Source organism: Rhodofomes roseus (genome assembly GCF_022264815.1).
Source record: "Rhodofomes roseus strain CIRM-BRFM 1785 chromosome Unknown C8Q71scaffold_8, whole genome shotgun sequence".
NCBI lineage: Eukaryota > Fungi > Basidiomycota > Agaricomycetes > Polyporales > Fomitopsidaceae > Rhodofomes > Rhodofomes roseus.
The window spans coordinates 478,048-505,608 of record NW_025952964.1 but is presented as its reverse complement, the minus strand read 5'-3'; the positions used below and the strand labels follow the sequence as shown (position 1 = coordinate 505,608).

Genomic DNA, 27,561 nt, shown 5'->3' with positions numbered 1-27,561 from the left:
CAGCCCTGCCGATGTGCCTGTGCTGGTCCGCACGACTCGGAAATGGATGGCTTCGGGTACAATCCGACATGGCGGAAGCAACCACAGCACCTTCCTCTTTTAGAAGTGACGTCCCATATATGGCAACTGCTCCACCGGCAGAAGTGCGGATGGGCAGCATGAAGCGCATCCGCCCTTCCGCTGCCTAATTTCTATGCGCCGCTGCATGCTGGTTCGGCACGCGATGGCATTGCATGCTGTTGCGTATATAAGACGTGCGGGATTGCTACGGAAACGCACCTATTTCCTGCACTTCAACTTTCTAACTTCGAAGGATTTGCGCATTCATTGACTTCTCACCCACACGTTCCCTCCTTGGCAATATGTCTACGGCGAAGTCGAACCGTCCTAAGGGAGGCGATGTCAAGTATCCCGAGGCTTCATACTTCGCTCTGGGGCTCGGCCGGTCCGGCGGCACACCAGCCGCGAACACCCCTTCGGAGTCTCGAGCCTCAACCCCGTACTCCTCCACGGGGGAGAAGGCGCAATTGTTGACGCCAAGCTCGAAGCCTCGTCGCTTCAATTTTCCCGCCAAGGCCGTTCCCCTGTCGCTTAAGGTATGTTTTATCTTTTTCTTCCTTGCGTCGAGCGTCGCTGATTTTCAATTCAGTCATCGAAGGCAACGATGAAGGACGCTGCTGGTCAGACGCGCCTTCAAGCAAGATGGCTCGACATCAACAAGGAGAAGCGCGGCGACTCTCAGTCCTCGTCCGCTGGTAGCAGCTCCTCCTCCGATGGCGATGCCCCGGACTATCCTGCCGTCGTCCTGGACCTCGCGGACGATGGCAGACCATCGGATGCCTCATCGACGTCGGACGGCTCGCTCGTCTCCGGCCGTCGACCGTCGGATGCATCCTCGACATCGGGTGGCTCCCTCCTCATCTACGACCGTCGACCGTCTGGCCTCTCTGCATCTCAGGACGCAGACGAAGCTCCTTCTCGCGTGGAGACCATAGATGAAGGTGGCGATCTCCTGACCGCCGTCGATGACGAGAAGATTAAGCCTCGTCCCATCGTTGCCCGGGACTTCGCTCGTCTGTGTGTCCCTCCGCCTGCTTTCCCCCGACGAGGAAGCAGCGACCGTTTCGCCGACAGACTCAGGCGCTCTTCCGGCACACTGTCGCGGTCGCCATCCACCCAGTCTCTTTCTGCGATGCCCTCGCCGCGCTACTCGCAGGGTTCGTTCATGGCCATGCCCAGTCCTTTGACATCGCCGTCTGCACCTAACCTCACGGCCACGCCCACTGAGGAGACTCTCCTCGTCAGCCCTTGGTCGCGGCGCCCTAGCAAGATGGGCAAGAGGCTCGAGGAAGCGATTAACTTCGACCGCATCCGCTCGCCTCTTGTGTCGCCTCGCGCATTGCCCGAGAAGCCCATCAGGCTCCCTGCGGTACACCCCGACTCGCATCCATACGCTGGCGTGCCATTCCGCCCGACTCTGAGCCACTCGAGCAGCTCGTCCTCGTCGCGTTCCAGCTCCAGCTCCGACGAAGACGATGATGAGTTTGGCCTCGGCCCGCCGCCGGAGGTCCCTCCTGCGCTCGAATACGTCGACCCGGAGATCGAGTGTTTCGTACCGAACGCCTCGACGGCGACGCTGCCGATCGCGGAAGCTCGCGCGTTGGAGTCGTCGGTCACGCATCCGTGGGTCGAGCCGCCGTTCAATATCGTGCAGCGCCAGCAGCCGAAGATCAGCCCGTTCCCGGCGACCTTTAAGATTGTCGTCAGTCTGGGCGTCGTCTGCAGTCTGCTCGTTGGGTACGGTCTTGGCGTAAAGATCGTCACCGTCGGGCCATGGAGTTTCGGCATGTACGGCCTGCTCCTGATCATCGGTGAGTCTGACAACCTTCCTCGATGAGTTTGTTCTGACGCTTTCTATAGACTTCATCACTCAGACCATCGCGGCATCCTTCAATCGTCGTCGGGTAAACAAGCTGACCGCGCAGTCGCCGTTGGTCAAGGGCGTCGCGGAGCGCCTAGCCGCTAAAGACCAGGTGCCCGCGCAGGAGCCTGCTCCTCTTCCCGAGTGCAGCATCGCCGTCGTTGGTTATCGTGAAGATGAAGACGCTTGGATTGCGGTAAATCTACTGTTGTTGCGCTTCGCTCTTTTACTGACAGTGTCGGCAGTGCTTGAAGTCGCTTTGGGCGCAGGAGTACCCGATCAAGCATATCATTGGCGTTGTTGACGGAAACGACGGTCCTGATATGGACATGGCCAACGCATTCGGCAAGGCCTTCCCCGAGGAAGAGCGCCTCATCGTCCACTTGCCGGTCCTACTCTCTGTCATGTACAAGGAGAAGTACTGGGAGCATATCAACAGTCTCGGGCACACGCCGCTCACTCGCTGGCAATTCTTCAAGATGTGGCTCACCCAGGATCCTCGCCCCGGTCAGGCGGAGGCGCACGAGGTCGCGTGGAACTACACGCTGAACTACGTCCACCAGAAGGCAGAGGAGGGGCGCTGGAAGGACTGGAAGGCCATCTGTTTCTCTGAGTACGTTTCACCGACCATAATCTCCTCCTCCGCTAACTGTCAAGTAGACCTCACGGCCACAAGCGTCACGCCATGTTCACTGCATTCATTGTCGGCGCATACGCCCTTGGTACCAAGGACGCGATGCTCACTACCGACAGTGACACCTACGTTCACCCCGATGCCGTGAAGAACATGATGGCTTTGCTGTTCAGTGATGAAAGGTTGGCTGGTGTCACTGGCGACGTGCGGATCTGGAACAAGAGTGACTCTTTCCTTGCGCTCATGTCTTCCATTCGTTACTGGTTCGCGTTCAACGTCGAGCGCGCTTGTCAGAGCGCCTTTGGCTGTGTTGGCTGCTTGTCCGGTCCTGTGAGTTTCATCATTCAATTGATCGTCACTACGGTCTGACGCTCCTGTAGCTGGGGCTCTACAAGACGTCAGACCTGATTTCCGTCCTGGGACCGTGGATCCTCCAGTCGTTCCTCGGCAAGGAGACCACATTCGGTGACGATCGGCATTTGTCGAACCGTATCCTGTCCCTCGGACACAAGACAGGTTACACCCACCTTGCGATGTGCGACTCCGACACGCCTGCTGGCTACGTCCGCTGGGTCAAGCAACAGACGCGTTGGTCAAAGTCCTTCTTCCGTGAGGCGTTCTGGTTCCCCAAGAGCTTCGCGTTCCACCGCTTCTGGTTGACGGTCGAGACGAGCAAGCAGTTCCTGTATCCGTTCGTCTTGACGGCCACCGTTATGCGCATGCTCTACCACCCGTCAGGCTGGATCCGCCCCCTCATCTGGCTCGGGACAATGTTCGGTGTGGCTGTCATCAAGTCCATCTACGGCGTGATCTGCTTGCGCGACCCGCGCCAGTTCCTCTTCGGCATCTACGGTTTCATGGTATGCAGCATCCCTTTGTCCACTACGGTCACTGTTCTGACGCTATTGCAGTACTTCTTCGGACTGTTGCCTTCCAAGCTGTTCGCTTGTTTCACTGTTCATGTCACGAACTGGGGTACATCGGCACGCTCAAAGTCGGAATACGCACGTCCCGAGTCATTCCTTTCCCGCACGACACATGTCGGTCACCTCGTCGTTTGGTACATGATGCTCTCCCTCGGTCTCGCCTACCTGCTCGCCACCGTCTTCCACAATCCGTTGTTCTGGGTCGTTGGCGGAATTGGACTTGGCCTCTCTGCGCAAGCCTACTCCGATGTCATCGTCGGCGAGTCCAAGTACGCGTTCTACGTGCTTCGCAAGAAGTACCGGATGTGGCGCGCGAGCAAGAACACGGTCACGGACGAGGAGCGCATCGCGAATAAGCCGGTGCGTGGTGCATTCAAGAAGATGCGTCGCGGCAAGCGGTCAAGCAAGAAGGCTAAGACGGCCAACGAGGTTGCACTCGAGGCACCCGCTGTCGTCGAAGACGAATCGGCGACCGTTGTGTTCGATGCACCCACGCCGTTCTTGGAACCGGAAAACGCGCGTGTCAACCTCCCCGCAGCGATGCCTGTCGTCGATCACCGCCATGCCGAAGTCGATCCTCTCGCCCCCGTTCCCGCTGCGGCGCCTACTATCTTCGTCGAGCCGGCGGAAGCCCAGGACCCATCCCAGATCACTCCTGCTCAGTTCGGCGACGACAGGAAGGCCTCTGTCGGCACGACGGCCACCGCCTCATCATTCGATTCTTCGAGCACACCGTCTGGCTCAACGGACAGCTTGGGCAGTCTCGGACGTCGTTCCAATGCCCTCGTCTCGCTTTCTAAGAGCCAGAAGACAGGGCGGTCGGGCAAGGTGTTCCACCTCGCTTCGCAGCTGACAAAACAGTGGGGTGTCCTCGGTGCGATCGAGGAAACGCCTGCAACGAAAGACAGCGAGAAGTTGGTGCAGAATGAGAAGTTGGTGCAGCGCGATGAATTGGATGCGATTCAAGAGTTGCCAATGACGCCAGGGGCGATGACCGTTTTCTAACATTTCTATCATTACATATCTTGCATTGTAGCGTTAGTAGCAATCCTTCTATATCTCATGAGCAATCGATGTAAATATATGACAATCCAGTTAGAGTGCGGCTGATGCTCCTTAGCCGCATGAATCATTGAATGAGACATGCACTTTACGCACATTCATTCGTCATGCCGCTGCCGTGTAATGTTGACTTTTTTCGCCGTGGCCCGTTTCGCAAGCGCTTAAGCGCTTACGCACTGCAATGTCAAGAAAGAAATATGCCCAAGCGCACTATGTACATCGCATGATCAGGATCAATCGAAACTCCTTTACACTGCGGCTAAATGGACCCATCTCCTCCTCCTCCTCCTCCTCCTTTGCCAGCGTGAGAGTTCAAGGAGACAACGTTATCTAATAGTAACTCTGCTCGCCCCTCATTGTTATACTACGCAGAGTGGCATACGTAGTAGGACTGGCATATGTCTCCGAGTCGCTGTCCGACAATTGCCGTCGCTCGCAGTGCGTTCCTGTCATAACTCTGCATTCCTGCGAATCAAAAGTGGACATGGCATGAAACGTCATGAAATCGAGGCTATTAGAAAAAGATGGTGACAATGATGTGTGACGTAGGCTTCAGCGATTCATGCTGAGCTCCTCGAGGATGTCCATCGCTGCTTTCTCTCCTATGACCACAGCAGAAGAGTACGTGTTCTGTGAGTGTGGTCATATGTGAGGCTAATATGCAACCGTGTTGAAAGGATACTCACGGATCCAACATTTGAGGGTGCGATAGACATATCTAGCAGGAATGAACGATCAGTGTTCTGCAGGGATCCGCGGCAGGGGATTCTTGACCGACCGGCGACTTTGAGCCCCGAGACACCGTACACGGTCAGTGAGGCATCTACGACTCCCTGTTGATCACGCGGCTTCATTGCGCACGTTCCCAGCTAGCATGGATGGCCATCAACTCGGTGTCAGCGACTAGGGCGAGACGCAAGCAGCGCTGTACATACACTATGCCATGTCGTTGCCGCATATTTCCGCGTATATTCGTCAATCGCTGCATCGTCTGCATCTGTGTACTGAATGTTCACTTGCCCCACAGCTACAGGCTTGGTATCTCCGTTGCAGGCTGCTTGACTGCCCTTCGGGAATGCAGGGTGAGATGGGACATACTCGCCCCGGTAGGATAACATCCTGCGAGTGAGTTCTCGTCCAAACTTGTAGCCCCATCGCATCAGCGCGATATCTGAGGGTCTAGAATAATCATGAAGGCATCAATATCGGCTGCGTGTGCTTTCGACGCGAAAGATTAGACCTACTTGCTCAGGAACTTTGGATCGAAAACCAGCGGCGCATTCACGTCTTCGACAGATGAAATGTGCGCATATCCAACGGCCTCTGGGTAGTCCAAGAAGTAGCATGTACAGAAGTATTTCCCTACAGGGACGACAGATGAATCTCCGACGAACCTGTGCATGTCAGCCAAAGCAATGAAACAAAGTAGGGTCAGAATGCTCACACGCCGATGGGGCCTACCCACATTACAGGCTTGTCTGGGGCATTGGCGAACATTCGCTCCCATTGCTCGGTGAAGTCGGGTCCGATGACCTCAAGTTCCTCGGCGGAAGGCCGTAATTTGATACCAGCGTCGATACCGCTAGATCTCGTTGACAATAGACAACGTAAGAGAGGTGAAAGCCTACTTATGAGCTAAGAGGCCGGAGCCGTCTTTGAGCCATTGAGCTGTCAACCCTGGCAAAAGTAATTAGTAAAGGTGCGACTTCATCAACGAAGGTGCTCATGTACTTTCGATCTCCTCCTTGTCATTGCGGACGAGTCCGTCCAACGTGTCTGCATCATCATCCAGGCGGTACGGTGTAAATATCACATTGTGGTCTGTGTGAGCGTTAGACCGATCCGACAATATAGTACGCGAATCACGCGAATCGCAATCTACCTTGGTAGTTCTCGCCCACGCCGGGGAGATCGACAACGACGTCAATTCCTAGCGATTGCAACCGCTTGCGATCGCCTACGCCGGAGCGCTCGAGTATGGCAGGAGAGCCAAAGGTGCCCGATGACACAATGATCAACTTGCGAGCCCTGGCGATTCGCAGCGTTTGTTGTTCATTCGGATGGAAGCGCGCATTTGGCAGGAACTCCACGCCGGTAGCCCGTCCAGCCCTGCAGATGACGAGCAATGTTTAAGCCTGACGAACAAATAACTGCTATGCATAGTGCGCACTCGAACAGCACCCGCTTCACATGGTAGCCAGTCAAGATCTTGAGATTGTCGAGCTGACGGTTGTAGATGTAGTTGTGCGGCACGTCAGAGCGGCGACCACTCTCCTTGTCGATGTACCTTCCGAAAGCTCGTCAGATAGGGCTCATATGAGAAGCGAAGTATGACGCACTTCTGCCATCGCTACAACCGTGTATGGGACTTAGAACCGAAAAGATAGGACACTTGAGGCAGACTCACACCGTACACGTTGACCCCGATCATGTCATTGGGGTCGTCCGTGGTTCCCCGGCTCTTGTCATATTGTGCAGCAACTTCGAGAAATTCCTTGCCTACGTTGGTGAAGACACCGCCGTGCGAAATCTTCAAGGGACCATCGTAGCCGTGTGTCGGATTGTCCGGTGTCACTTGGTAGGTCTCCATCTACAGATCCCGTCAATTCACTGCAGAGTACTTTCGTGACGCCTTCTGACCTTCTGCAGGAGCGGGATGAGGTCCCGTGAGCCCCAGCCCTGGTTCCCGTATACCGTCTCCCAGTCATCAAAATCGGACGGTGATGGGCGTGTATACATAGTGACTGAAAGCGCAGTGGTCAATTACGACCGCTCGTTCGACATAACACCAAATACTCACAGTTCACACTTGATCCACCCCCGAGACACTGTCCGCAGGGCACGATGGGTGCACGACCGCCGAGGTCAGCACTTTCCCTCCCCACATGACATTTGACGGTCGTGCTTCCGGGTAGGAGGTGAGTCTGGTAGCGAGCGGGCTGTATATGTGCGAGATCCTCGAGGGTGGGCGGGCCAGCCTCGATGATGAGTATGCGAAGAGACGGGTCCGCTGCAGCGAGACGACCTGCAATGACGCAGCCAGTCGTGCCACCTGGATCACAAAGACTGTCAGGTATACTGCAGAGCGACAATTAGGTACACTCTCACCTCCAGCTATGATGATGTCAGCTTCCAGTGGCAAGGAGCTCATGGTACGTTCGTCCGAATTGAGATACAGGGACTGTCCAAAATCAAGGTCAAGCTTTATAGCACGGCCATGGACGAGAGACGCTGTCGAGAGCCGCAAAGGGCTAATCACCGTAGCGGGGTGGCGAAGGGGGAAAGCGTCTCTACGTCAGCTGATGTGGGGGGTGAGTGCCGAAAATGTAGCACTTCCTGCCGTCCTGGATGCGAGTAGAGCAGAAGTGTCAGACATTCGGGGATAAGAAGGTGTCTGATACTGAAATCCGGTCGCTTTTGGCCCCTACATGAATAGCGGCCGGACTCCGCGTAGGATGTTTCGATGTGCGAGACCATGTGTTAGTCCACTTTAGATTGGAGTAGGTTCGAACTATAGCCTGCAGTCGAGATGGAGGTCGCCGGCATGCACATTCGGCCATTATCACTGTGAGAGTGCATAGAGCATTACATGAGGTAACGCACATAGAAAGGGGGAAGGGACCGACTCATGATGACCGTACGAGAATTTGTATTTGTTATCGCTCCCAAGAAGGTATTGCCATAGAGGAACAGGTTCGACGTACTAGAAGACGAGTATACGTGAGCAAGTGCCAATCAGTAGATCCAGGATTTTGCTAACAAGTGCTGACGGTTGCTGACACGCTGACCCAACGCTGACCGATTATGCTAACGCCAAAGCGTCAAAAACCGTCAGCATGTCACTGAAATTTCACCAACATTAGCGTGTCAGACAACCTTCGCTGACGTGACTAGCTTGCACTCCGCATACACTGCAGTGATTCATAATTGACATCTTCTTCTTCTTCATCATCATACACTTCTAGTCTCTGCGGATGCGCGTTTGGCTCGCCGTAAACAAAAGAACGTGAGAGACATACTTAGCAGAGGAGCGAGTGAATCACGCACTGGGATATGCGTCTTGTCCAGCATGTCATATGCAGAGACAAGCACATGGGTGATACACAGCCTTTAAGGCTTCATGAGATGTCCATAACCATAGGTGTAGGCCCCCACATCAGCTACTAGTACAAGCCCGTCAGCCATGCCTGATCTTCGAAGGTTGTATGATAACGCACGATCATAAAGATATGTCACCCGAAGTTTCGACATGGCGGGGGCGGTGAGGGGACTCGCCCCTGAGCAAAGAGGTAAATTAGTTGGGCACGTCTGGTTTGTCTGGCTCGCACGAATGTGTCATTTCCTATTGACGAGCAAATCTAGTCCGGGAATTGCAGTCGCGTAGTAGTCAGCTCAGCCTGACTCGGAGGCTGGCTCGAGGCAGTAGACATGGGATGATGATAAACAATCATGAATTCACGATTTATAAAGCGGCAAGCAGACAATCGTGCTAAGACGCACATATACTGGAGGTTGCGAACGCAGAGTGAGAACAGGTTGAAGCCCACCCTTCACGTGCGCGGCCACAGAAACTCCATAGCGCCAATGTTGTACTTATATGGGAACCCCGAAGTCCCCCGAGGCGACGTACCACTCCTACTTAACTTGAGAGCTATCTCGCGGACCTTGACTCCCTCCCGCAAGTCCACCGAATCACATCAGAGGCTCAGAATTCGTATGTTTCAGCGTAGTATGTTGGATGAGTTCATCGGTCTAAGTGAGTAGTACTTGTCCCAAAGAGTGAGGCTGCGTCGCCGGATCCTCGACGCGGGATTAACGCGGTCACGTGCATGAGTGTAAACGCGGTTGGGGCTCACTGAACAACATACTATGCGAAATGTACACAACATAGGCCACCAGCTGTGATATTCTGACAAAATTCATGATCTACATTTGAATCAAAGTGATTTTAGGTACTTGGGAGTGATGTGGAACGCAAAGAACGCGAGAACAACGTGTAGACATCCAATACTTCGCGCTCACGTCCGATGCAACATCAGGATGGCAAAAACACATCTCTAGCAACTCCTGGTTTCGATCCAGGGACTTCAGGGTGCCTCTATGAGCCCTGCACGCTTCCACTGCGTCAAGTTGCTGTTGTCGATTGAATCAGTAAGTAGAAGCAGGAAGATGCGAAAAATTTGGCTGAAAAGTCGGAATAGGCGCTCCGCGTGCCTCGCAGACGATATCGGATCTTACTCGCGTTTAGATCGCTCTATTCACCTCACATCCTATGCGGAGGCTTTCTTTGATGTAGCTCAGCATTTGGCACACAGGAACATCGTGCTTTGGAGATGTTCGCACCGTCAAATCCTCGGTTTCACAGTCGTACTAAGTAGTCGAATCCGGTCAAACATGAGCATGGCCATAGGTGGCCATGATTGCGCCGTGTGACTCGTATACGATTCAGCGTGCATTCTCTCTACTCATCTTAACACTGGTCATCTGAGAGCTTCCATAAGTCAACCCAGTATGTATAGATGGTATGTCATGACCGACTTCTGCGTCGAAATCCCTCGTCGCCACCGATGCGATGTCTGCAACTGATCTTTGAAGTTGCCTGAAGTCTTCGGCCGTCCGTGCACGAATATCGATTATGCGACGGCTATTGTGCTACTACTCGATGCACTATATGCAGTATATCGAGAGTGTGCGGACTTCTGTCAAGGGCTGCGTGGCAAGTCTTTACGCCACCTGCTGTCGGACAACGCGCATCGCTGCGCAGTGCTGATCATGATCGACGATTTTGACGGCTGTCAAATTCGGGCTACGGCCTGCCAACGACTCCAAGTTCCCCGCTTCGGGAGGGTCCGGACATATTCTGTCAAGCACCTAAGTCCTCAGGCTCACTCGCCATGCAACAGATTCTACCACTTGAAGGATTTCGCTTCTAGGTACTCTGTTGGGTGACAGTCATACTCAAGATTACATTTCTAGTCTTTGTCACTCAGTCCGTGAACATGCCACCCTGACTCGCTTGTCCCTGTTGCCCTCCAAGTACTTGCACAACCAAAGAGGACGATGTCATGACAACGACGACCATACTCAGCCATGGCCCAAGGGACATCTCTGCCATGGCCCATTGGCACGTCCTCCACTAGATGTCCACCGTGATGAACATGAACGCCAGGACGTGCACGGCACCGAATGCGAAGTCAACCAGCTGTGTCATGCCTTCTTCGTTTGTCAGGTTCCCCTCATAGGAGAGGAGCGGTTGCAGACTTGATGAAATTTTGTTGTTGTACGCCGTCACTTTCGCTACAGCCTCTGGAGAGATAAGAGGTAAGTTTTGACGGAGGTAGCTAGATCTTGAAGGTAGCGTACCCAGGGACAGCTCCGTTGTGGGAACACCACCGCTCGAAACTACTCGGGTTGCTCAGATCAGCGCAAAACGATCACAGTGTAGTAGTCGCAGGCAGGACGTACGGTGATCATATGTACTTAGACGTTGAGCGTCAAATACATCCTTGTCTCTGAGCTATCGGTTGCATACTCAACTCGCGCCTTGTGGGATCTGATTGAGGAGCTGCATTGTTAGCGTGTGCTACGGGAGTCGAAGGAGCACCCTCAATGAACATGAACGAGTCACAAGGAGGATCACACTTTCAATCCCTTTATTGTCCGCGAGGGCCGAGCCCTATGTAGACAAAGGATCACACTTCTCGCGTCTCTGCAACGCGATTGTTCACACCAACAGGGGTTAAACACGTTTTATTGAGATACAGAACACTTACTGGCCAGTCGTCGGCTAATACCTGACGCACGATCGTTGAAAAAAACAGCTACTTCGAGCCTGCCTTTCCTTGGACGCGAGATCGAAGCTTAGTGAGCGGTGATGTCCTCGCGCTTGTTCAGCAGCCTACCCTCCATACCGCCTTCCACTATGATGACTTGGCCGGAGACATGTCCGGACACGGCGGTCGACGCCACGAAGACCTGAGACGCGATGTCCTCTGGCGTAGCGACTTTCTTGAGCGGCGTGCTAGGCAGCAAAGTGGGTTAGATACGTGATCACCGGCAGTACGATTGATAGACGGCTTACGTCGCCAGCGCGCGGTAGATAATATCAGGTTACTTCAGGGCATGCTCAGCCCTGGGGGTCTTGACCCACCCTAGGGTTCGTAAGAACGCTGCTCGGGTGAGGTGGCAGTCGATCCTTTACTCACCCGGAGCGATGCAATTCACTCGCCCGCGTGGGGCGGTTTTGACGATCTCATTCTTCAGCGACATGGTAAAGCCATACATCCTTCCTGTATCGACATGGTCAGTACTCTGCATCGCTAGAAGAATCCATCGAGAGTACAGACCACTTTTGGTCGCAGAGTAGTCGGCATGGCCAATCTCGCCATACTTGCCCGCAGTGCTACCTATCATGACAATGGACGCCTTCTCCTTCTGCTCGGCTGTCGCCCCTGCCAGTTGCTTGAGGTACTCCCTGACAACCAGGAAGGTAGCCGTCGTGTTAGACGCGAAGGTCGACTCCCACTGCGCGAGAGACATCTCCACAACAGGCACATCTTCAGCCGGGTGAGACCCATGGTTCGCGATCAGCACCTGCACTGGACCAAATGGGAACCCCTTGAGTGCATCGAACATGCGCAAGACGTCTTCCTCCTTGCTGAGGTTCGCTTGCGCCGACTGCACACGGGAAGGACCGAATTCGGCGGCCGGGCGAGGAGAGGCTCGAGAGTTGACGACGTGGAGTTATAGTGAGTAGTTACATTTGCTCCGCATTCTGTCCCATATTAAATGTGTGGCAAAAGGTGTTCGAGCGAGAATCAAGCCCGCTGTGTAGACTATACCAGTAAAAATATGAGACTGACTGAGGAAGAGGCACGGTGCCGTCACCAGATTGCCAGTCACCAGGCCTATGCCACCGCTAGCACCTGTTCCGACGGTTGGTATGAGGTCCTCCCGAACATTGCTGGGAAATGCGTTCAAGTTGGTAGGCTATGCTGACCTGTTACGAGGACATGGACGCCGTTGAGCTGCAGGTCCATTGTTCATATTCAATGTTCCCGATGGATCTGTATCTGTAATCGGCGTCTGTCATAAGCTGTACTTTCGGTATCCAGTGGCAAGCGACACTCACTGGCTGCGCACCGACTTCGTCGTTGTTGCCGTCGTCTTTGTCGTCTGAGCTCGCCGTCTCCTCGTTATATCTACTGACTCGAGCATAGCCTCTGCTGCACAGGTCAACGGTAATCGATAGGAAGGCCCACGGACCTAGACTCGCTTTGACTCGAACGGAGGGCCTGCGGCAGGCCGCATTGTCATTGCGCAACACAAGCTTTGGATCACGGAGTATCGGAGCCTTTCTGTGCCTCAGAGGTAGCCTGTTGGCGAGCTTGGGATGAATCCAACTGTCCAGGGAAGGCCGCCTGAAGATGAAGTCGGGACTGCGCGGTTCACCGTCCAAAGGTACGCTATCCGTGCGTAGCTGGTACAATGCAGTCTGCTCATCTCTACAGTAGCTCGGATGTCCTGGCGGACATGCGAATGAACATCACAGAGGAGGGATCCGAGAGGGTGATTTGGTACAAGGCAAGTATCTCCATCACTCCGTGGCAAGCAATGATCGGCTCAGCAGGCTGTGTGAAGGAAAGATTCCTCGCTGATGATGAAATTGTAGAACACTTCGTGGTGCGTAACTAATGCTGATTTTCGCGTTATCCTAACACTGTTGTAGGAGAATGGAACATCCACAATTTTGTGGACCATTCATCGTCCCAAACGGGGCTGGTACATCCGGTTGCGGACACCATCCTTTCCTCCGGATGTCTTTATACCGCTTCTACCGCTGCCGCAGACCTCGCCGTACTACCTGGACTCTGCGCTGACGTTTGCATGCCGGAACCCCCCACCCTTCTCCCTCACTATATCGCCCACTCCGAATCGTCAGCGCAAAGATTCAAACGAGACTTCTGAGAAAACATCAGAAACGGAGGAAGACATAGCCACTCATGAATATCCTCCGACTCCTCCACCGCTTGCCCCGAGCGTTGTCGTTCACCCACCGTCCCCGCGCATGACACAGCCAAAGCTTGGTAACTATGACTTCAAAGCTCCGCCAGGCCGTCACGCAACTTCGTCACCTCCTGCAAAGCCCCCCATCACGCACTTCGTCCTCTCGCCTCAATCAAGGGTCACTCCTCAGCAGGCGGAAAGAAGTTCGCTGTTCACGCGGATGTTCTCCGCCTTGAAGACCAATGCTCCCGCGCATTCGTACAGCTTCACCCTGTCACCCATTCCGGATCCGTGGGCGCCATCATCACCATCTACACCAGGGCGACACCGCGATGCGGTGCCGGCGACGCCCGTCCCACTGCTCACCTTCTCTGACCAAACACCGGTGTGGACTGTCAACTCGGTGTCCGGCGTCATAGAAATTGACATGAAGCTCGTCCGATCGCTCGGGGTGGAGACTGGCTTCTACTTAGCGGTCGCGTTGACCTACCTCGACTTCGTGTCCGATAGGGAGGTAAGCTGTCCTATTCACTGATCCTGTCGATGCGTGATTGACGTGTTGCCCTCGCAGAGTTACCTCGCCGCGTTAAATGACTGATGAGTGTCGTCCGGACAGATGGTCATCACTGGGACTCTTGCGTGATTTACTGCTTTCGTGCGGATCGTCGTGCTGGTGATATCCAACGGACTTCCTCATTGCTTTCGGTAATACTACCTGCTACGTATTTATTGTCCATGCTTGCTGTAATTGTCTGGATGCGTCGTGTTCTCCGCGCTACCGTCACCAAACTTCTTTGGAATGCCCTTCAGTAGGATAACATACCGTAATGCTGTGCGTATAAGTAGGCGCGGAGCAAGGTGCCGTAATACTTAACCGAGCGTACTTAACACCATTCAATGGAATAGACGCCCACAGCGATGTGTGCCCTGCTGAGTCATTGACGAATGCGGAAGTCTGCCTTGCCGTTGCATCGGTCTGCTCACTCGCCATTTCCCGGTTCACTTCCTCCACTCGTCGTCGCCGTGGACGACGACGGTGAACTCGTGCTCTTTCCGCGGCCTGACTTGACATTTCCCGTGAGTATGCAGCTTGTCATTATATGAAGGTCCCCGCATGACAATTGCCACGCGTCCACGTCGTCTTGAATTCGTTTCGCAGTTCGCCATCACGCCGCCTTCTTTTCCAACTTTCTCCCACAACAGCACAAAAACCTCGGAAAGAAAGCAGCCAGCGGGCTCGCTCGCGTCGGTCTGCACGCCATGGACTCCTCCTATTCGAACTTGCAGGTCCCCGATTCCTCGCAGGCCGGCCCGTCGCGCCATGCACACCGACCCGCATCCATTCAGCCCACGAGCACATCGTCTTCGGCATCCCCGTCATCGACGAGGAAGCGTGCCTCGCATACAGTGGTAACGGGGCAGCGAGAACAGGAAGAGCAGCCCTCTTATCGCGACATCTACTCGCATCCCGCCGCGCTCGAGTACGCCGCCGCTCACCCGAAGCGAACGATACCCAAGTTTGGGCCGTACCTGTTGTTACAGACATTAGGCGAAGGGGAGTTCGGGAAGGTGAAGCTGGGCTTGCACATGCAATGGGGTGAAGAGGTTGCCGTCAAGTTGATGCGACGGGGGAACATAGATTCCACGGTGCGCATGTCGAAGGTTGAGAGGGAGATAGAGGTCCTCAAGGTGCGTCATCCACATTCTATGATCATCGTATGCAGAGCTAACTGCCATGGCACGCAGAGTCTGAAACATCCCAACATTGTTCGCCTTTACGACGTTATCGAGACCGACAAGTACATCGGCATCATTCTCGAATACGCTTCGGGGGGCGAGCTCTTCGATCATATCCTAGCCCACCGTTACCTGCGCGAGAAAGATGCGTGCAAGCTGTTCTCGCAGCTCATCTCGGGCGTTTGGTACATCCATCAAAAGAAAATTGTTCATCGTGACCTCAAGCTGGAGAACCTGCTCCTCGACCGTCACCGCAATGTCATCATCACCGATTTCGGCTTCGCCAATCGCTTCGAGCATAGAGCAGACGACCTCATGCAGACCAGCTGCGGGTCGCCGTGCTATGCGGCGCCTGAGTTGGTCATCTCCGACGGGCTTTACGTTGGTTCCGCTGTCGATATCTGGTCGTGCGGTGTCATCCTCTATGCAATGCTGGCAGGCTACCTGCCCTTCGATGACGATCCAGCTAACCCGGACGGAGACAACATCAACCTCCTGTACAAGTACATCATTAACACTCCTCTGTCTTTCCCCGACTACATCTCCGCCGAGGCGCGCGACTTGCTCTCCATCATGCTCGTTCCGGATCCGTCGCGTCGAGCTGACCTTCCCAATATCATGGCTCACCCATGGCTCGCACCCTACGCGCACACCTTCAAGAAGACCGTGGCGGATCTCGAGCGCGTAGCTATTGAGCAGCACCACCAGAAGCGACTCGCCTACCAGAGGCAGATGAAGCAGGCCGCCCAGGAACCGGAGCCCGCGTCGAAGATTGCACGCAGCCAGAGCTCGCGGACGGAGGGCTACAGCGGCTCTGCGAGCGTAGGCCCACCCTCTCGGTCCAGGAGCACCCGCGACCACGCATACAGTCAGCAAGCGCAACCGGAATACCTCTACGAGACGTCGCCAGACCCTTCCGTGTACTCGACTGCCCCAAGTGCTTCTCGTCGTGCCTTCAACTCCACCATTGTGTTGCCAACGTCGACACCTATGGTGGAGGACGATCCGTTTGCGCCATCGCCATCGCGGGAGAACGCTGCTAGTGCATCTGCCATGGATACCACGTCTGCCAATGGAACCGCTGGCGAAGAGTCCAGGAAGACTAATGGGTCCTCGCCACCCGTGTCCGGCAGCAAGGCTTCCCCGGAAAGCAGGCGCAAGGGTGGCATGCGCCACACCATCCAGGTCGAATATGGAGAATCCGAGGACAGGGAGCCCGAACGCAAGAGCAGTAGCCGTATGGGCAACGGGACGTCCTCGGCCGGGCCATCCAGCCCCGAAAAGGATCGTTCTCAGAGGAAGCCGTCCGTTGACGTTACCAGGAGCAGCTCAGCGAAGGCTCTGCCAAGCACACCCTCAGCGACTGTCTCCCGGGAGCGCTCCGAGACGATCACCCAGCGACTCGTGTCTGCGCAAAGCGCAACTTCCCCTCCCGTCTCGATCGAGGTCACAGGGCCTCCGGTCTCGCCAGGTCTTCCTCTCGAAGAGAAGGCACCGACCGCGTCCGAGAAGACGGACTCTGCGTCGTCGAAACAGAGCCGGCACAGGAAGGGTCTGTCCATCGACAAAATTGGCATCTCCAAGTTCTTCGGCACCTCACCCGAGCAGCCGACCAACGGTGTGCATCGCGCGCCTTCGCAGAGCAAGAAGAATGGCCCTGGGCGTGCACCGTCTGTGGACGCTATGACAAATGGGAAACAAGATGTCGGCAGGCGGCCGTCGACGCTGCAGGTCCCTGTGTCCCCCATATCCCCTACTACCTCTGAGCCCACTGCCACGCTCAGCCCAGATGGCTCCATCAGCAGCAAGAAGTCGAGGCGGAACACGCTCACGGTCATGGTCGAGCCGCTCAGCCGAACCATCAAGCAGCGCACGAAGGGCAGAACAGCGGAGACGCCTGTCAAGGAGAAGGCGATGGACAAGCAGTCATCTCAGGAGGTCGTCGTACCTCCCGCCGTTCCGCCGAAGTCACCCGCCATTGTCACGCCGGCGACGCCCCAGTATGCGCAGCCTTCGCGGGGTGTACCCCCGAGCACGCTCGGAGGTTCCCACCTCGCCGTGCCGGCCTCCACGGTCAAGGCGAACAAGGTCATGCAGTGGTTCAGATCGAAGAGCAAGGGCAAGACGACGGACGACGAGGCGGAGAAGGGCCCCGATATCGAGGTCGTCCAGCGCGGCATGACGCCGTCGCCATCTGGTACGGTGAACGGTACCAACGCAGGCGTCTACCTCAACACGCCCACGTCCGAGTACGATCGCTCGCCCATGGCCGCCGGCCACCCGCAGCGCTCCGCGTCGACGCACAACGAGTCGTCACATACGGGCAGCAGTCTCGCGGAGCGCGTGCGCAGCATCGGGGTTGGTGCGAAGAAGGGTGCGCACGAGTACCCCGACATCCGTCGGCACCATGGCCCGCTCGATCAGACGACGGTCACGACGCGCCCGCCGCCGGAGGTCATGAAGCATATGAAGCACGTCCTTGAGGCTATGGGCGTCGAGATCCACATCGAGACGGAGTACAAGTACAGGTGTGTCCGGCCGAAGCGCAGAAAGGCAAATGGTGTTGGTTTGGGCTTGCGCGAGGGTTCTGTGGCTGCCTTCTCTATGGTCGGCTCGGCTGCCTCGAATGGCGTAAGTAGACGGATTGCTTAAGTTCTGCCTTCGATTGCTGACGTGTACGTCCAGGTCGACAAGCGTGGACTGCCCCAGCCTCCTAGTACCTTCGGCGGAACAGGTGGTATGCTGAGAGGGCTGTTGATGCGTCGCCAGTCCTCACAGGTATCGACGAATTCGCTCAATCAAAGCGCTGCTCAGTCGTACGACGGCGAGACCTCGCCCGACGCTCTCATGGCAGCAGCGGTGCCTGGCGGCTCGGACGTACCAGTCGTCGAGTCGATCTATGGCGACACCCAGCAAGACCAGGGCGACGAAATCAGGTTCTCCGTCGAGTTGACGCGCATTGACCGCTTGGATGATACCTACAGTCTCGATATCAGGCGGCTGAAGGGCAACCTGAGGAGCTACAAATTTGTATATGACACGCTGAGACAGTGAGTGCACTCCTCGCGCTTCGCCGTGGCCAAAGTTTCTGACGCGTTTGTCGCAGCCGAGCTGATCTCCAGCGTGCGGTGTAGAACCACACACCAATCAACCACCGGACATGCGTCTTGTGTCATCGTCTCTGTTTCTCTCCTCTCTGCATCGGGGCTCGGGACACCATCTCGCATATTCGTACACCTAATTAGTCCGTCCGCAAGCATCACCCACCCACCCACTCTAATATCTTCCTTTCGTGCACTCTGGATTCGGTATAGGCACTGCTCATCCCTCCCTCGTTGGCATACTCTGCGGTTGCTGGCTCAATATTCCCCTCGCTGTTATTGGTGTTCTGATCGTGTTCCAATGTCTTGGTCGCAGGTGGATAGTGCGACAGTACAGCTCGTCGCGTCATACCTACATGCATATCACTCGCTACACTCCCATTACCCCAAGTATACCAGACTCATTAATTATTTTGCACCTGTGTGATGACGCGGACGTTTGGTCGACTTGTGAGTTGATTTGCCAGCCTCCGAGTCCGCTGAGAAAGGGCAGGCGTGACGGTGGCTGACAGTGACAGCCACAGGTGTCGAGTCGGTGCGCCGCGCTAACTTGCCTCTCTATACTCTACTCCCTGTGCGATATTCCTTACTGGGCACCCCCTCTCTTTAACTTCCTGGGTACCCTCGAGAGTGCTGAACTACTACCTCCTGGCACTCACATCTGTGAGTGGGAAACAGCACGGCTGGCCATATGTTCACTGACGCGGCGCAAGCAGTCACTACTCTAATCACAGCTAATACACGCTCATTCTTTCCTCAACCACTCGCCGCAATCGCAATGTCTTTCCAGTCCAGGAGACAGGAAGCCAAGAGGGAAGCAGCCATTAAATACAAGCCATACACGCTCGTGTACGACGACGACGAGGATGAGTTCCTGCCGGCACCCAAGAAGAAAGCTGGCTCTCGTCCAACGGCTTCGAGAGTCGCTTCCTCGGACAAGGACAAGAAGAAACCGAAGACCACCTCCGAGCCCCTCCCGCCGCCGACGATCAACCTGGGGATGCCGACGCGCGAACAGTACAAAGCGATCGAGGACGAGTACATCCAGTCGCTGCATCCGCGCAAGCGCGAGAAGGCGCTGCTCAGCCAGGCGATGTTCGACATGATCTGGGACGTGCTGCACGACCCGCTCCGTTCGCGCGTCGGCTCGCCGCAGTTCCGCTGGTGGGTCCGCAAGATGTTCGTCCTCTCGCACGTCCGCCCCGCCGGCTCGGACGACGCCGCGGGCACGCCCGTGGTGCTGCACGAGGACCGGCCCGTCGCGCTGAAGGAGCAGATCTACGAGGTGCTCTGCTACTGCCACGACCTCTCGAACCACGGCGGGCGCGACAAGACGACGATGGTCATCCGCGCGCACTACTCGTGGGTGCCCAAGGAGCTCATCGCGCAGTTCGTCAAGGTCTGCCCAACGTGCATTTTCAAGAAGACGGGCAGCAAGGACCTCGCGCACGCCCTCGGCGACGTCGGCAACTCGCCGCTGATCAAGATGGAGGGTGACGAGGCTCCGTATCAGCAAAGTTTCGTCGGTGCGCAAGAGCCTGCTGGTGGATTCCCGCAACTCCCGAACTTGCCTGAACCGGGTGCTGTCCCTGTGCTTGTCAAGATCGAGTCGACGACGCCCACGCCCGACTGGTCTGGTGTCCCTCTGCCGCCTGTGCACGCTCCGTCTGCTTCTCAGACCGTACCAGCAACGGCCCACTCTTCCTTCGTGCCTCCTCTGGACCCCTGGATGTCTGATGCTTACGGCTCTCGGAACGATTGGTCCTCCGGCTCTGCGCCTAGTCACTCGGATATGCTGCCTGACGCGTACTCTCAGGCTCGACCCGGACTTGAACAGACTGGCAACTACTCCCAAGCTCAGAGCTACCAAGACCTTCCCCCGATTCGGCGGCTCCACAGCGCAGACGACGCCTTCGCGTACAACGGCAATCCGCGCATTACTTTGCCACCGCTGCAGCAAGTCCTCTCTGACGGCGGTCTGGATACTCGGCAAGGGACTATGAACTCTGCGTGGAACCCGGCTCCGCCTATGCATGCTTGGAACTCTGGCTCGCCTGGATGGAATGCCCCGCTTCTCCCGCAGCTCGCTGACGGCTTCAACTTCGCCTCGCCGCTCAACTCGCCTTCGCGTAGATGGTACACCTCCTTGGACGAACCCTCTGTCGCCCGCTTCAACGAGCACGAATACGCTCCTTCGAGCACGACTCACATCGACCCTACTCTGCTTGGCCCCGCGGACGATTACTTGTCGCTTGCGCCCGGGCCCATGTCCGACTCGCCGCTGCGTCCAACGCAAGTGCACGGCAGGTCCCTCACTGCCAACCCGGACGTGAACACGCTCGTGGAGACGCCCCGCCGTTCGAGGCGTACGATGTCGGTGCAGTCGCTGGTCGTGGGCTCATCGTCGATGTCGTCGCTCTCGCTGCGCGCCGACGGTGAGGGCGGGGAGGGTGAGCAGACGACGCCGGTGCGGAGGGGTGTACTGGAGAACGGGAGGAGCCCTGGTGGGAGCATCTACCTGCACCCGTCGAGGTTCCTGTTGAGTGCGGCGGGGAGGCAGGGATGAGTGTCAGAACACAGCCCATATCCACGGAGCGATCCCTATGGTACATTCTACGACGTATAACATATACACATTGTCATACTTATACATTGATAATTCCGTCGACATCCTGTACGTCTGTGTATATACATACGCACGCTACACCGACCACTTCGCCGTGAGCGCCTCGATGTCCGAGTCTGACATCACCTCGGCCTACACGACTCACCGGCCTGCAGACGTTGTTTCTCCCATCATAGCATGCTCAAACAGTCCCTACCCAACCCACCGACCATGCTTTCCTTGGCCGCCTCTTCCGCAACACCTCCACTGCACTCAATCAACTTCAATTCTGTCCCCTCATAGGATCGCAGCACCCCGCCATGGCTCACGTCCTGCTCCTGCGTGCACCCACCCGCGACGGCCCCGACCGGTACGAGTCCGCGCTCGCCGACAAGGGCCTCACGCCCGCATCCGTCCCCGTCGTCGAGACGGGCTACACCAACCTCGACAAGCTGAAGGAGGTGATCGTCGCGGGCCCGGAGCGCGGCGGGTTCGGCGGGGTGGTCGTGACGAGCGCGCGGAGCTGCGAGGCGTGGAAGGCGGTCGTGCTCGAGCTCGTCGGGGAGGAGGCGAACTCGGAGCCAGGCGACGCGGGTGAGTGTCTGCGTCCATCGCCTCCAGCACGCATCGTACTCATCACGGGCCTGCAGCGCAGTGGTCGACCGTCCCGTTCTACGTCGTCGGCGAGGCGACCGCTGCCGCGCTGCTCTCCATCCGCGCGATCGTCGGGGCCTACACGCAGTACGCGCCCTCCGAGGAGAACGTCCGCGGTGCCGCGAGCACGGGCACCTCCGAGAAGCTCGCGCGGCTCATCGTCGCCGAGCTCGCGGACGCCCCGCGCGACGACCCGCGCCGGACGCTGCTCTACCTCATGGGCGACAAGAACCGGGACACACTCCCGAGGGTGCTCGAGGAGGGTGGCGTGCGCGCGGAGCCCGTGCAAGTGTACGAGACGCATGGGTCCGCGACGTTCAACGCGGATTTGGAGGGGGCGATCAGAGGTGCGGCGGGTGAGCCAGAGGGGAGGGTGGAGAAGGTGCTGGAGAAGGTGATGCACCCGGGGTCGTCGTCGCCTGCACGTTCAGGTGTGAATTCAGCCGGGTTATATGCGCGAACTTCGACGTTGACTAGACCCTGATACAGAGCGGCCTACGCACTGGTGGATCGTCTACTTCGCCCCCTCCGAGGCAGAGTTCACCACACCCATCCTTCGCGAGCACTTTATTCTCTTGTGTGACAACGGCGACTCCGCCGGCCCCGCAAACGCGAAGCCCGTCGCGCGCATCGCGTCGATAGGTCCAACGACGGGCGATTTCCTGCGGAACAACATGGGTCTGAGAGTCGATGTCGTCTCGCCAAAGCCAGGCCCTGTTCCTTTGGCGGAGGCAATCGCAGACTTCGACAGTACACATCCTTGGTGATAAGCGGGTCCTCGCAGGGCGCGGTTGTGCATGTCTGTGTATTAATAGGACAGAAGACGATAGAATGGAACGTGTACTACCATGCTGCGTATCCAGACGCGATTCGCGATGCCAAAGCAGTTCAAAGACAGAAGGACTTCCTACCATCTACCAGTTGCATCGGAGCGATGCGGTGGATAACTTCAAAGCCACAGCACACCATGAAACAGACCTTCACACAACGCTGGGGTCGGTTATCGTCTTGGACCACTCAACCGGTAACAGCAGCGATATATGCTCTTGTTACGAGATGAGAGTTGAAGGTGCAGACCATAGCTTACTCCTGAACATTCCCCTTCATGTATGACACCCTGATGGTCTGTGCGTGACGAGGCAGCAGGGATCAGCGTGGTGAATAGGACGGATTGACAGTCCGGTGCGCTCAGCGGGCGTTGCGCGTGAATGCGAGCTTATACCCGCATCATAGAGGGTCATTGTGTCCACCACCGGAAGTCATTCGGCGGAGGCAGGCTGAGAGCCGCGCATGCATTCTGGTGGTCGTGACGCTTCGCTGCCTCGGTCGTCGTGTTGGGCTCTGGTGAGGTGCGGTGGCGCAGGGGAAGAGGAGTGTACCGGTATATTATAGGCGGTTGGACTGCTCATGACCACCCATCGAGCTCGTCGTCACTCACTGGAAGCAAAAAGACATTCTATTTTCCCATCACTTGAACAACATCCTCATCGCAAGCTGATCAATGGTGGCCCTCCGCCTTGGGCTCGTCCGCCTCGAGGAACGCAAGGAAGGTGTCGGCACCCATTGTCAGCTGCTCCGCCGCGCTCCCATCAGCGACCTTCGGCGCAGCGTCGACAGGCTCGATGGCGTCGTACGCGGACAGTTCTGATGCGAGGTCGGCCGGGACGACGGGGGGCTTGGGGGTTGGGGGCATGGAGTATTGCTTCACGACACCGACGTGGGCGTCCTTGGCCTGCTCCGTGTCAGCCCGCTGCATCTGACTTTTCGTGAGTGGAATACGCACCGCCGGAGGGGCCTTGTACGACTTCAGTTCCCTGATGTAGAGGTCCTGGACGAAGTCTGCGTGCGCGCGAGGTGAGCTGGCTGCCCGCACCCGGGCTCTCGCGTCACGCACCTTTCCTCGCCGCCGCGGACGTCGAGAACGCGGCCTTGCGCGAGAACGCGCGAGCCTAGACATACAGCTGGGCTTCAGCGGACGGTGAGAGGGGTCAGGCGGGGCACGTACGGCGGTGGAGGCCTGCCTGAGGACGGTCGACGACATGGTCAAGAACAAAAGTGTGACGTGACGCCTGTCACGCGCGGCCTCGGTTGGGCTCGGGCGGGCGACGTCGCCTGCCGGCGCATGACCGCCTGCCCATAAAGCCGCGACGCGTCCTCGCTGTCTCGCCCAACGACCATCCACCCACGACCACCATGCTCGCTAGAATCACCGCCCGCTCTGCCCGCCTCGCCGTCCCCCGTGTCTCCCCCGTCGCCGCGCGCGGGTACGCAGAGAACTCGTTCAAGTGAGTGCTGCCGGTGTGTTCGCGGTGACATCATGAGCTGACGCGCGTGAACAGCAAGAAGGAGAAGGCTCATGAGGGTGCGTGTTCCGCGGGACGTGTGTGCGGTAGTGTGCTCATTGCGACTCAGACCAGTATGCTCGCCAGCATGAGGCGGAGCAGCTGAAGAAGCTCAAGGCCGAGGTGTGTTGACTCTCATACCGAGCGTACCCCAGATGTTGATGCGAACTCTTCTAGCTTGAGAAGAAGAAAGAAGAGCTGGTGAGTTTTGTTCAGTGTGCGCCCGTGTCCATACCATGCTCATAATCCCCAGGCCCAACTCGAGAAGCAGCACGAGGAGCTCTCGGCGAAGAAGTCATAAATCCACGGAGTATGATCGTGCACACAGGTTCGTCTTTGTGCTTCCTTCCTGCCGGCGCACGTTGTAACACTTTTGCACAGCGCGATACCTCTGATTGTGGTCTCCTGTGAAGGACAGATGATTTGGCGCACTGATTCGTATCACATTGTAATGCATATAGCCCTACGCATGACAAGAAATGGAATGAGCTGCTGTTGTTCCTGACCCGGGGAGCTGTTGGCTTTGGTGTGCATACCTCTCCTCACTGCATCTTCACTCGCCTATCGGTCTGAAGATGCCATGTCTCCCAGCTGGAAAGTTGGTCAATTACATATGCTGGAGTCGTGCATGACGCGTACGTGGTTCCATGAGGGTCTGAATGACATTGAGCAGGTACGTACTTCGCTTCGTTCCTACTCCACTGAGCTGAGCTGTCGCCCGGAGCCGTTCTATCAACACAAGTACTGTATGCGCGTATACGGGTGCACGAGGAATCATTCACCGGTACTTACGACGTTTCTCTTAGACTGCCTCACTGGCCATCAGAGATGCGAGGATACCTCGTCAACTATCGTCCTCTGCGACACTCGAACAGCGAGGCCCACCGTTGTAAGCTTCTAGTGTCTGCGTGAACGTGTGAGGATCTCCATGACGTGGCTTACCATGGCACAATTTCATCCTTGAATGCTGGAGCGGGCTCTGCCAATGGAACCGCATCTAGGCTTCATGACATACAACCATCCGTTCGTCCTCTCGAGGCTAGCAGCCAGGGACTCGACCCAGTACTGCTCGAGGATGTACTAGAAGCAGTCGTCCTGAACGCGTGAGCAGGCCGGACCAACTTTGCAAACCCGCCAGAAATCCGACTCACAGTATGAACTCTGATTCCTTTCGATTCAACGCAGCTCGAGGCCAGGAAGTTCTGAACTGCTAGGACTTGGCTAGGACTTCCTTACACACCCTCGGACTAAGTACAAGTTGTTAAACATAACTCAGTCATCCCCGCTCCATCTGGTAAGCAATCGATCTACCAGGCCGCACGTCATGATCATTACTTTGCTGCTGCTATCTCGATAATCATATAGCCAGGCGGTCCTACAGCGGACCCACAGGCGGCGTCCAATGTGGGGCGCATCCACACACAATACCGATCGCCATCTTCTCGATCGCGTGTCAACGTGTCAATAATCGCTGCCTCGACGAATTGCGGCACGAATGACTGCATCGGTGGGTACATGCACGATAATCCAGATTGGGGGAGAACGTTTGAACGTATAAGCTGCCACTGGAACGGCTGGCCGCGCGCAAGGCAGCGACGACCACTGTTGTCTGTGCTTTTCGAGTAGTCTGTTAACACTTACCGGCACGCGACCGCCGTATCGACACCATGCCGGGCCAGGAGAAGAGCGAACTCACCGTGGTTCTGGTCAGATGATAGCAGCTTTATGTGTGAGCGGTTCATTGAAATGCACACAGGGTGCCATGACGTTTGGCAGCGCGGGACTTAACAGTGGAAGTGCGTACTAGCAAGCTCGTGTATCCCAGTCAGATCGACTCACGGGCACGCACCCGCTCACTGATCCACAGGTGTCCGAGTGTCTGACCTGAAGGAGGTCGAGAAGATCATCGACGTCTTCCAGGCGCATAGTCACGTCGAGGTACGTCGCCAGTGACCCGTTCATCCCTGTACCTTTGACGCTGGATCGACGCATAGGTGGACACGGCCCGTGTCTACAACAAAGGAACGAGCGAAGAGTACCTCGGCAAGCTCAACTGGCAGGCCCGCGGCCTCGTCGTCGAGACGAAGCTCTACCCGTCCGTGGTGAGTTCCTGACTACTCGTAGAAGAGAGTAGAACCCACTGACACGGATTATCTTAGGCCTGGTTCAAGCCAGGAGCTGCCAACCCAGCTGGTGCGGACATCCCTATCACGCATTCGCCAGAGGTGTGTTTGTCCGACAGGGTGATATGCAGATGGCCCTCACCAGGGTTGGATGTCCTAGGATCTTCGTACCCACCTGGATGCGTCCTTGAAGGCCCTCAAGGCGGAGTGAGTAAACCACCGCGCATCGACCGTTTCCCCGCCCATGGCACTGACTTCCTCTTTCCAGCCATGTGGAGCTGTGGTACCTCCACGGCCCCGACCGCACGACGCCCTACGAGGTGACCTTCAAGGCCATCAACGACTTGCACAAGGAGGGAAAATTCAAGCGTCTGGGTCTTAGCAACTACTTATCGTGCGTACCTTCTTTCCTTGGCCCTAGGCAAGGGGCTGTCGGAAGCTGACGACAGTGTCGCAGCTGGGAGGTCGCGGAGATCGTGCAGATCTGCAAGGCGAACGGGTGGATCCAACCGACCGTCTACCAAGGGGTCTACAACGCTATCCACCGGTGCGCACGGCCTTCCCGCATGTCACATATAGCATCGTCGAACGCGTGCACTGACGGACACTCGCAGTTCTGTGGAACCAGAGCTCTTCCGGTGTCTCCGCAAGTTCGGCATCAGCTTCTACGCATATAATCCCCGTGAGTAGCTCCTTGGCCTCATCACCGTACAATGTGATGTTTACAGACATCTGCTTATAGTCGGTGGCGGCTTCTTCACCGGCAGGTACACTGGCCTTGAGAGCTCTGCAGAGCCGGGCTCGCGGTTCGACACGACCATGGCTATGGGCAAGGTAAACTCGCGCCACCATCTCCTGGGGGCTGTCTCGACACTGATGTCCACCTGACCGCCAGATGTACCGCGCCCGGTAAGCATATGATCTCGTCCTCCCCTCAGCGGTTTCTTGACGCTGACGGTTCGCTTCACCGGAAGCTACTGGAACGACACCTACTTCGCCGCGCTCGCCGCGATCCAGAAGGCCGGGCAGGAGAACGGCGGACTGACGCTCACGGAGATCGCGCTCCGCTGGATGAACCACCACAGCCAGATGAAGCGCGAGTTTAGCGACGCGATCATTATCGGCGCGTCCAGCCTGAAGCACATCCAGGAGGTGCGTTGGGCGACGCATCCTTTCTGTCGTGTACGCGTTCGCTGACGGATTGTTGGGTCGCTGAGTAGAACATGGAGGATCTGGAGAAGGGCCCGCTCCGTGAGTTCTTATGTGCATCTCGATATGAAGGGAGGTGCTGATGATTCGTGATTGATGTAGCGGAGCCAGTCGTGAAGGCTCTGGACGAAGCCTGGCTGTCGGTGAAGGGCCACGCCTCAGGATACTGGCATTAGATGGCGGCTTGCATGGCTAGACGTGGAACCGTTCCCTGTACTGTGAGGAACCCGAATGTATCAAA

General features: G+C 56.6%; 9 protein-coding genes and 1 non-coding gene across 10 annotated transcripts; 6 read left to right on the top strand and 4 right to left on the bottom strand.

The window, feature by feature from the left end:
- Positions 1 to 262: 262 nt before the first annotated feature.
- Positions 263 to 4,701, top strand: C8Q71DRAFT_556694 (uncharacterized protein). The gene is made up of 7 exons (XM_047919326.1): positions 263 to 596; positions 650 to 1,871; positions 1,921 to 2,117; positions 2,167 to 2,534; positions 2,582 to 2,885; positions 2,936 to 3,415; positions 3,467 to 4,701. The coding sequence occupies exons 1-7, from the start codon at positions 363 to 365 to the stop codon at positions 4,484 to 4,486; spliced, it is 3,825 nt and encodes a 1,274-aa protein (XP_047779729.1). The 5' UTR covers positions 263 to 362; the 3' UTR covers positions 4,487 to 4,701.
- Position 4,702: 1 nt separating this feature from the next.
- Positions 4,703 to 7,906, bottom strand: C8Q71DRAFT_898041 (alcohol oxidase-like protein). Its single transcript, XM_047928772.1, has 15 exons — positions 7,652 to 7,906; positions 7,344 to 7,595; positions 7,184 to 7,287; positions 6,951 to 7,133; positions 6,883 to 6,893; positions 6,714 to 6,830; positions 6,426 to 6,652; positions 6,275 to 6,364; positions 6,172 to 6,220; positions 5,988 to 6,125; positions 5,788 to 5,937; positions 5,479 to 5,722; positions 5,322 to 5,412; positions 5,230 to 5,261; positions 4,703 to 5,173 (listed from the first exon to the last, which is right to left on the bottom strand). The coding sequence occupies exons 1-15, from the start codon at positions 7,692 to 7,694 to the stop codon at positions 5,096 to 5,098; spliced, it is 1,809 nt and encodes a 602-aa protein (XP_047779728.1). The 5' UTR covers positions 7,695 to 7,906; the 3' UTR covers positions 4,703 to 5,095.
- Positions 7,907 to 9,601: 1,695 nt separating this feature from the next.
- Positions 9,602 to 9,678, bottom strand: C8Q71DRAFT_t59. Its single transcript has one exon. It is a non-coding gene; the product is annotated as a tRNA-Met (tRNA).
- Positions 9,679 to 11,358: 1,680 nt separating this feature from the next.
- C8Q71DRAFT_753969 (uncharacterized protein) lies at positions 11,359 to 12,704 on the bottom strand (the record flags this gene model as incomplete). Its single annotated transcript, XM_047923465.1, has 7 exons — positions 12,675 to 12,704; positions 12,543 to 12,615; positions 12,406 to 12,468; positions 11,890 to 12,264; positions 11,749 to 11,832; positions 11,658 to 11,694; positions 11,359 to 11,564 (listed from the first exon to the last, which is right to left on the bottom strand). Coding segments are annotated over exons 2-6 (599 nt in total), but the record flags the coding sequence as incomplete, so codon positions are not given.
- On the top strand, positions 12,679 to 14,504 carry C8Q71DRAFT_556477 (uncharacterized protein). The gene is made up of 4 exons (XM_047919325.1): positions 12,679 to 13,003; positions 13,057 to 13,225; positions 13,272 to 14,063; positions 14,121 to 14,504. Exons 1-4 carry the CDS (start codon positions 12,936 to 12,938, stop codon positions 14,145 to 14,147), a joined length of 1,056 nt encoding a protein of 351 aa, XP_047779726.1. The 5' UTR covers positions 12,679 to 12,935; the 3' UTR covers positions 14,148 to 14,504.
- Positions 14,505 to 19,387: 4,883 nt separating this feature from the next.
- C8Q71DRAFT_706588 (uncharacterized protein) lies at positions 19,388 to 19,834 on the top strand (the record flags this gene model as incomplete). The annotated part of the gene is made up of 1 exon (XM_047920513.1): positions 19,388 to 19,834. A coding segment is annotated over one exon (447 nt), but the record flags the coding sequence as incomplete, so codon positions are not given.
- Positions 19,835 to 21,133: 1,299 nt separating this feature from the next.
- Positions 21,134 to 22,779, top strand: C8Q71DRAFT_556327 (tetrapyrrole biosynthesis uroporphyrinogen III synthase). Its single transcript, XM_047919324.1, has 3 exons — positions 21,134 to 21,586; positions 21,643 to 22,077; positions 22,136 to 22,779. The coding sequence occupies exons 1-3, from the start codon at positions 21,313 to 21,315 to the stop codon at positions 22,411 to 22,413; spliced, it is 987 nt and encodes a 328-aa protein (XP_047779724.1). The 5' UTR covers positions 21,134 to 21,312; the 3' UTR covers positions 22,414 to 22,779.
- A 229-nt stretch (positions 22,780 to 23,008) lies between these two features.
- Positions 23,009 to 23,716, bottom strand: C8Q71DRAFT_753945 (ATP synthase complex subunit H-domain-containing protein). Its single transcript, XM_047923464.1, has 4 exons — positions 23,652 to 23,716; positions 23,541 to 23,595; positions 23,430 to 23,485; positions 23,009 to 23,378 (listed from the first exon to the last, which is right to left on the bottom strand). Exons 1-4 carry the CDS (start codon positions 23,685 to 23,687, stop codon positions 23,145 to 23,147), a joined length of 381 nt encoding a protein of 126 aa, XP_047779723.1. The 5' UTR covers positions 23,688 to 23,716; the 3' UTR covers positions 23,009 to 23,144.
- A 68-nt stretch (positions 23,717 to 23,784) lies between these two features.
- C8Q71DRAFT_753941 (uncharacterized protein) lies at positions 23,785 to 24,493 on the top strand. The gene is made up of 6 exons (XM_047923463.1): positions 23,785 to 23,931; positions 23,986 to 24,008; positions 24,059 to 24,111; positions 24,166 to 24,189; positions 24,242 to 24,316; positions 24,370 to 24,493. The coding sequence occupies exons 1-5, from the start codon at positions 23,840 to 23,842 to the stop codon at positions 24,287 to 24,289; spliced, it is 240 nt and encodes a 79-aa protein (XP_047779722.1). The 5' UTR covers positions 23,785 to 23,839; the 3' UTR covers positions 24,290 to 24,316; positions 24,370 to 24,493.
- Positions 24,494 to 25,655: 1,162 nt separating this feature from the next.
- Positions 25,656 to 27,496, top strand: C8Q71DRAFT_856879 (Aldo/keto reductase; the record flags this gene model as incomplete). Its single annotated transcript, XM_047927344.1, has 14 exons — positions 25,656 to 25,694; positions 25,745 to 25,784; positions 25,856 to 25,926; positions 25,983 to 26,090; positions 26,148 to 26,213; positions 26,272 to 26,318; positions 26,380 to 26,505; positions 26,569 to 26,658; positions 26,726 to 26,793; positions 26,854 to 26,945; positions 27,007 to 27,020; positions 27,086 to 27,263; positions 27,332 to 27,362; positions 27,423 to 27,496. 14 exons carry the CDS (start codon positions 25,656 to 25,658, stop codon positions 27,494 to 27,496), a joined length of 1,044 nt encoding a protein of 347 aa, XP_047779721.1.
- Between the last annotated feature and the right edge of the window lie 65 nt (positions 27,497 to 27,561).

Bases quoted from the DNA above. Each gene is read 5' to 3' on its own strand.
- C8Q71DRAFT_556694 (XM_047919326.1), top strand. From the start codon at position 363: ATGTCTACGGCGAAGTCGAACCGTCCTAAGGGAGGCGATGTCAAGTAT. The intron at 597-649 runs GTATGTTTTATC...TTTTCAATTCAG, and splicing joins CCGTTCCCCTGTCGCTTAAG to TCATCGAAGGCAACGATGAA. The intron at 3,416-3,466 runs GTATGCAGCATC...ACGCTATTGCAG, and splicing joins TCGGCATCTACGGTTTCATG to TACTTCTTCGGACTGTTGCC.
- C8Q71DRAFT_898041 (XM_047928772.1), bottom strand. From the start codon at position 7,694: ATGAGCTCCTTGCCACTGGAAGCTGACATCATCATAGCTGGAG. The intron at 7,596-7,651 runs GTGAGAGTGTAC...TTTGTGATCCAG, and splicing joins TGACATCATCATAGCTGGAG to GTGGCACGACTGGCTGCGTC. The intron at 6,365-6,425 runs GTAGATTGCGAT...ACGCTCACACAG, and splicing joins CGTGGGCGAGAACTACCAAG to ACCACAATGTGATATTTACA.
- C8Q71DRAFT_556477 (XM_047919325.1), top strand. From the start codon at position 12,936: ATGAATCCAACTGTCCAGGGAAGGCCGCCTGAAGATGAAGTCGGGACT. The intron at 13,004-13,056 runs GTACGCTATCCG...TCTCTACAGTAG, and splicing joins GCGCGGTTCACCGTCCAAAG to CTCGGATGTCCTGGCGGACA. The intron at 13,226-13,271 runs GTGCGTAACTAA...ACACTGTTGTAG, and splicing joins AAATTGTAGAACACTTCGTG to GAGAATGGAACATCCACAAT.
- C8Q71DRAFT_556327 (XM_047919324.1), top strand. From the start codon at position 21,313: ATGGCTCACGTCCTGCTCCTGCGTGCACCCACCCGCGACGGCCCCGAC. The intron at 21,587-21,642 runs GTGAGTGTCTGC...ACGGGCCTGCAG, and splicing joins CTCGGAGCCAGGCGACGCGG to CGCAGTGGTCGACCGTCCCG. The intron at 22,078-22,135 runs GTGTGAATTCAG...ACCCTGATACAG, and splicing joins GTCGTCGCCTGCACGTTCAG to AGCGGCCTACGCACTGGTGG.
- C8Q71DRAFT_753945 (XM_047923464.1), bottom strand. From the start codon at position 23,687: ATGTCGTCGACCGTCCTCAGGCAGGCCTCCACCGCC. The intron at 23,596-23,651 runs GTACGTGCCCCG...CTGTATGTCTAG, and splicing joins TCAGGCAGGCCTCCACCGCC to GCTCGCGCGTTCTCGCGCAA. The intron at 23,486-23,540 runs GTGCGTGACGCG...GCGCGCACGCAG, and splicing joins GTCCGCGGCGGCGAGGAAAG to ACTTCGTCCAGGACCTCTAC.
- C8Q71DRAFT_753941 (XM_047923463.1), top strand. From the start codon at position 23,840: ATGCTCGCTAGAATCACCGCCCGCTCTGCCCGCCTCGCCGTCCCCCGT. The intron at 23,932-23,985 runs GTGAGTGCTGCC...GCGCGTGAACAG, and splicing joins TACGCAGAGAACTCGTTCAA to CAAGAAGGAGAAGGCTCATG. The intron at 24,009-24,058 runs GTGCGTGTTCCG...ATTGCGACTCAG, and splicing joins GAAGGAGAAGGCTCATGAGG to ACCAGTATGCTCGCCAGCAT.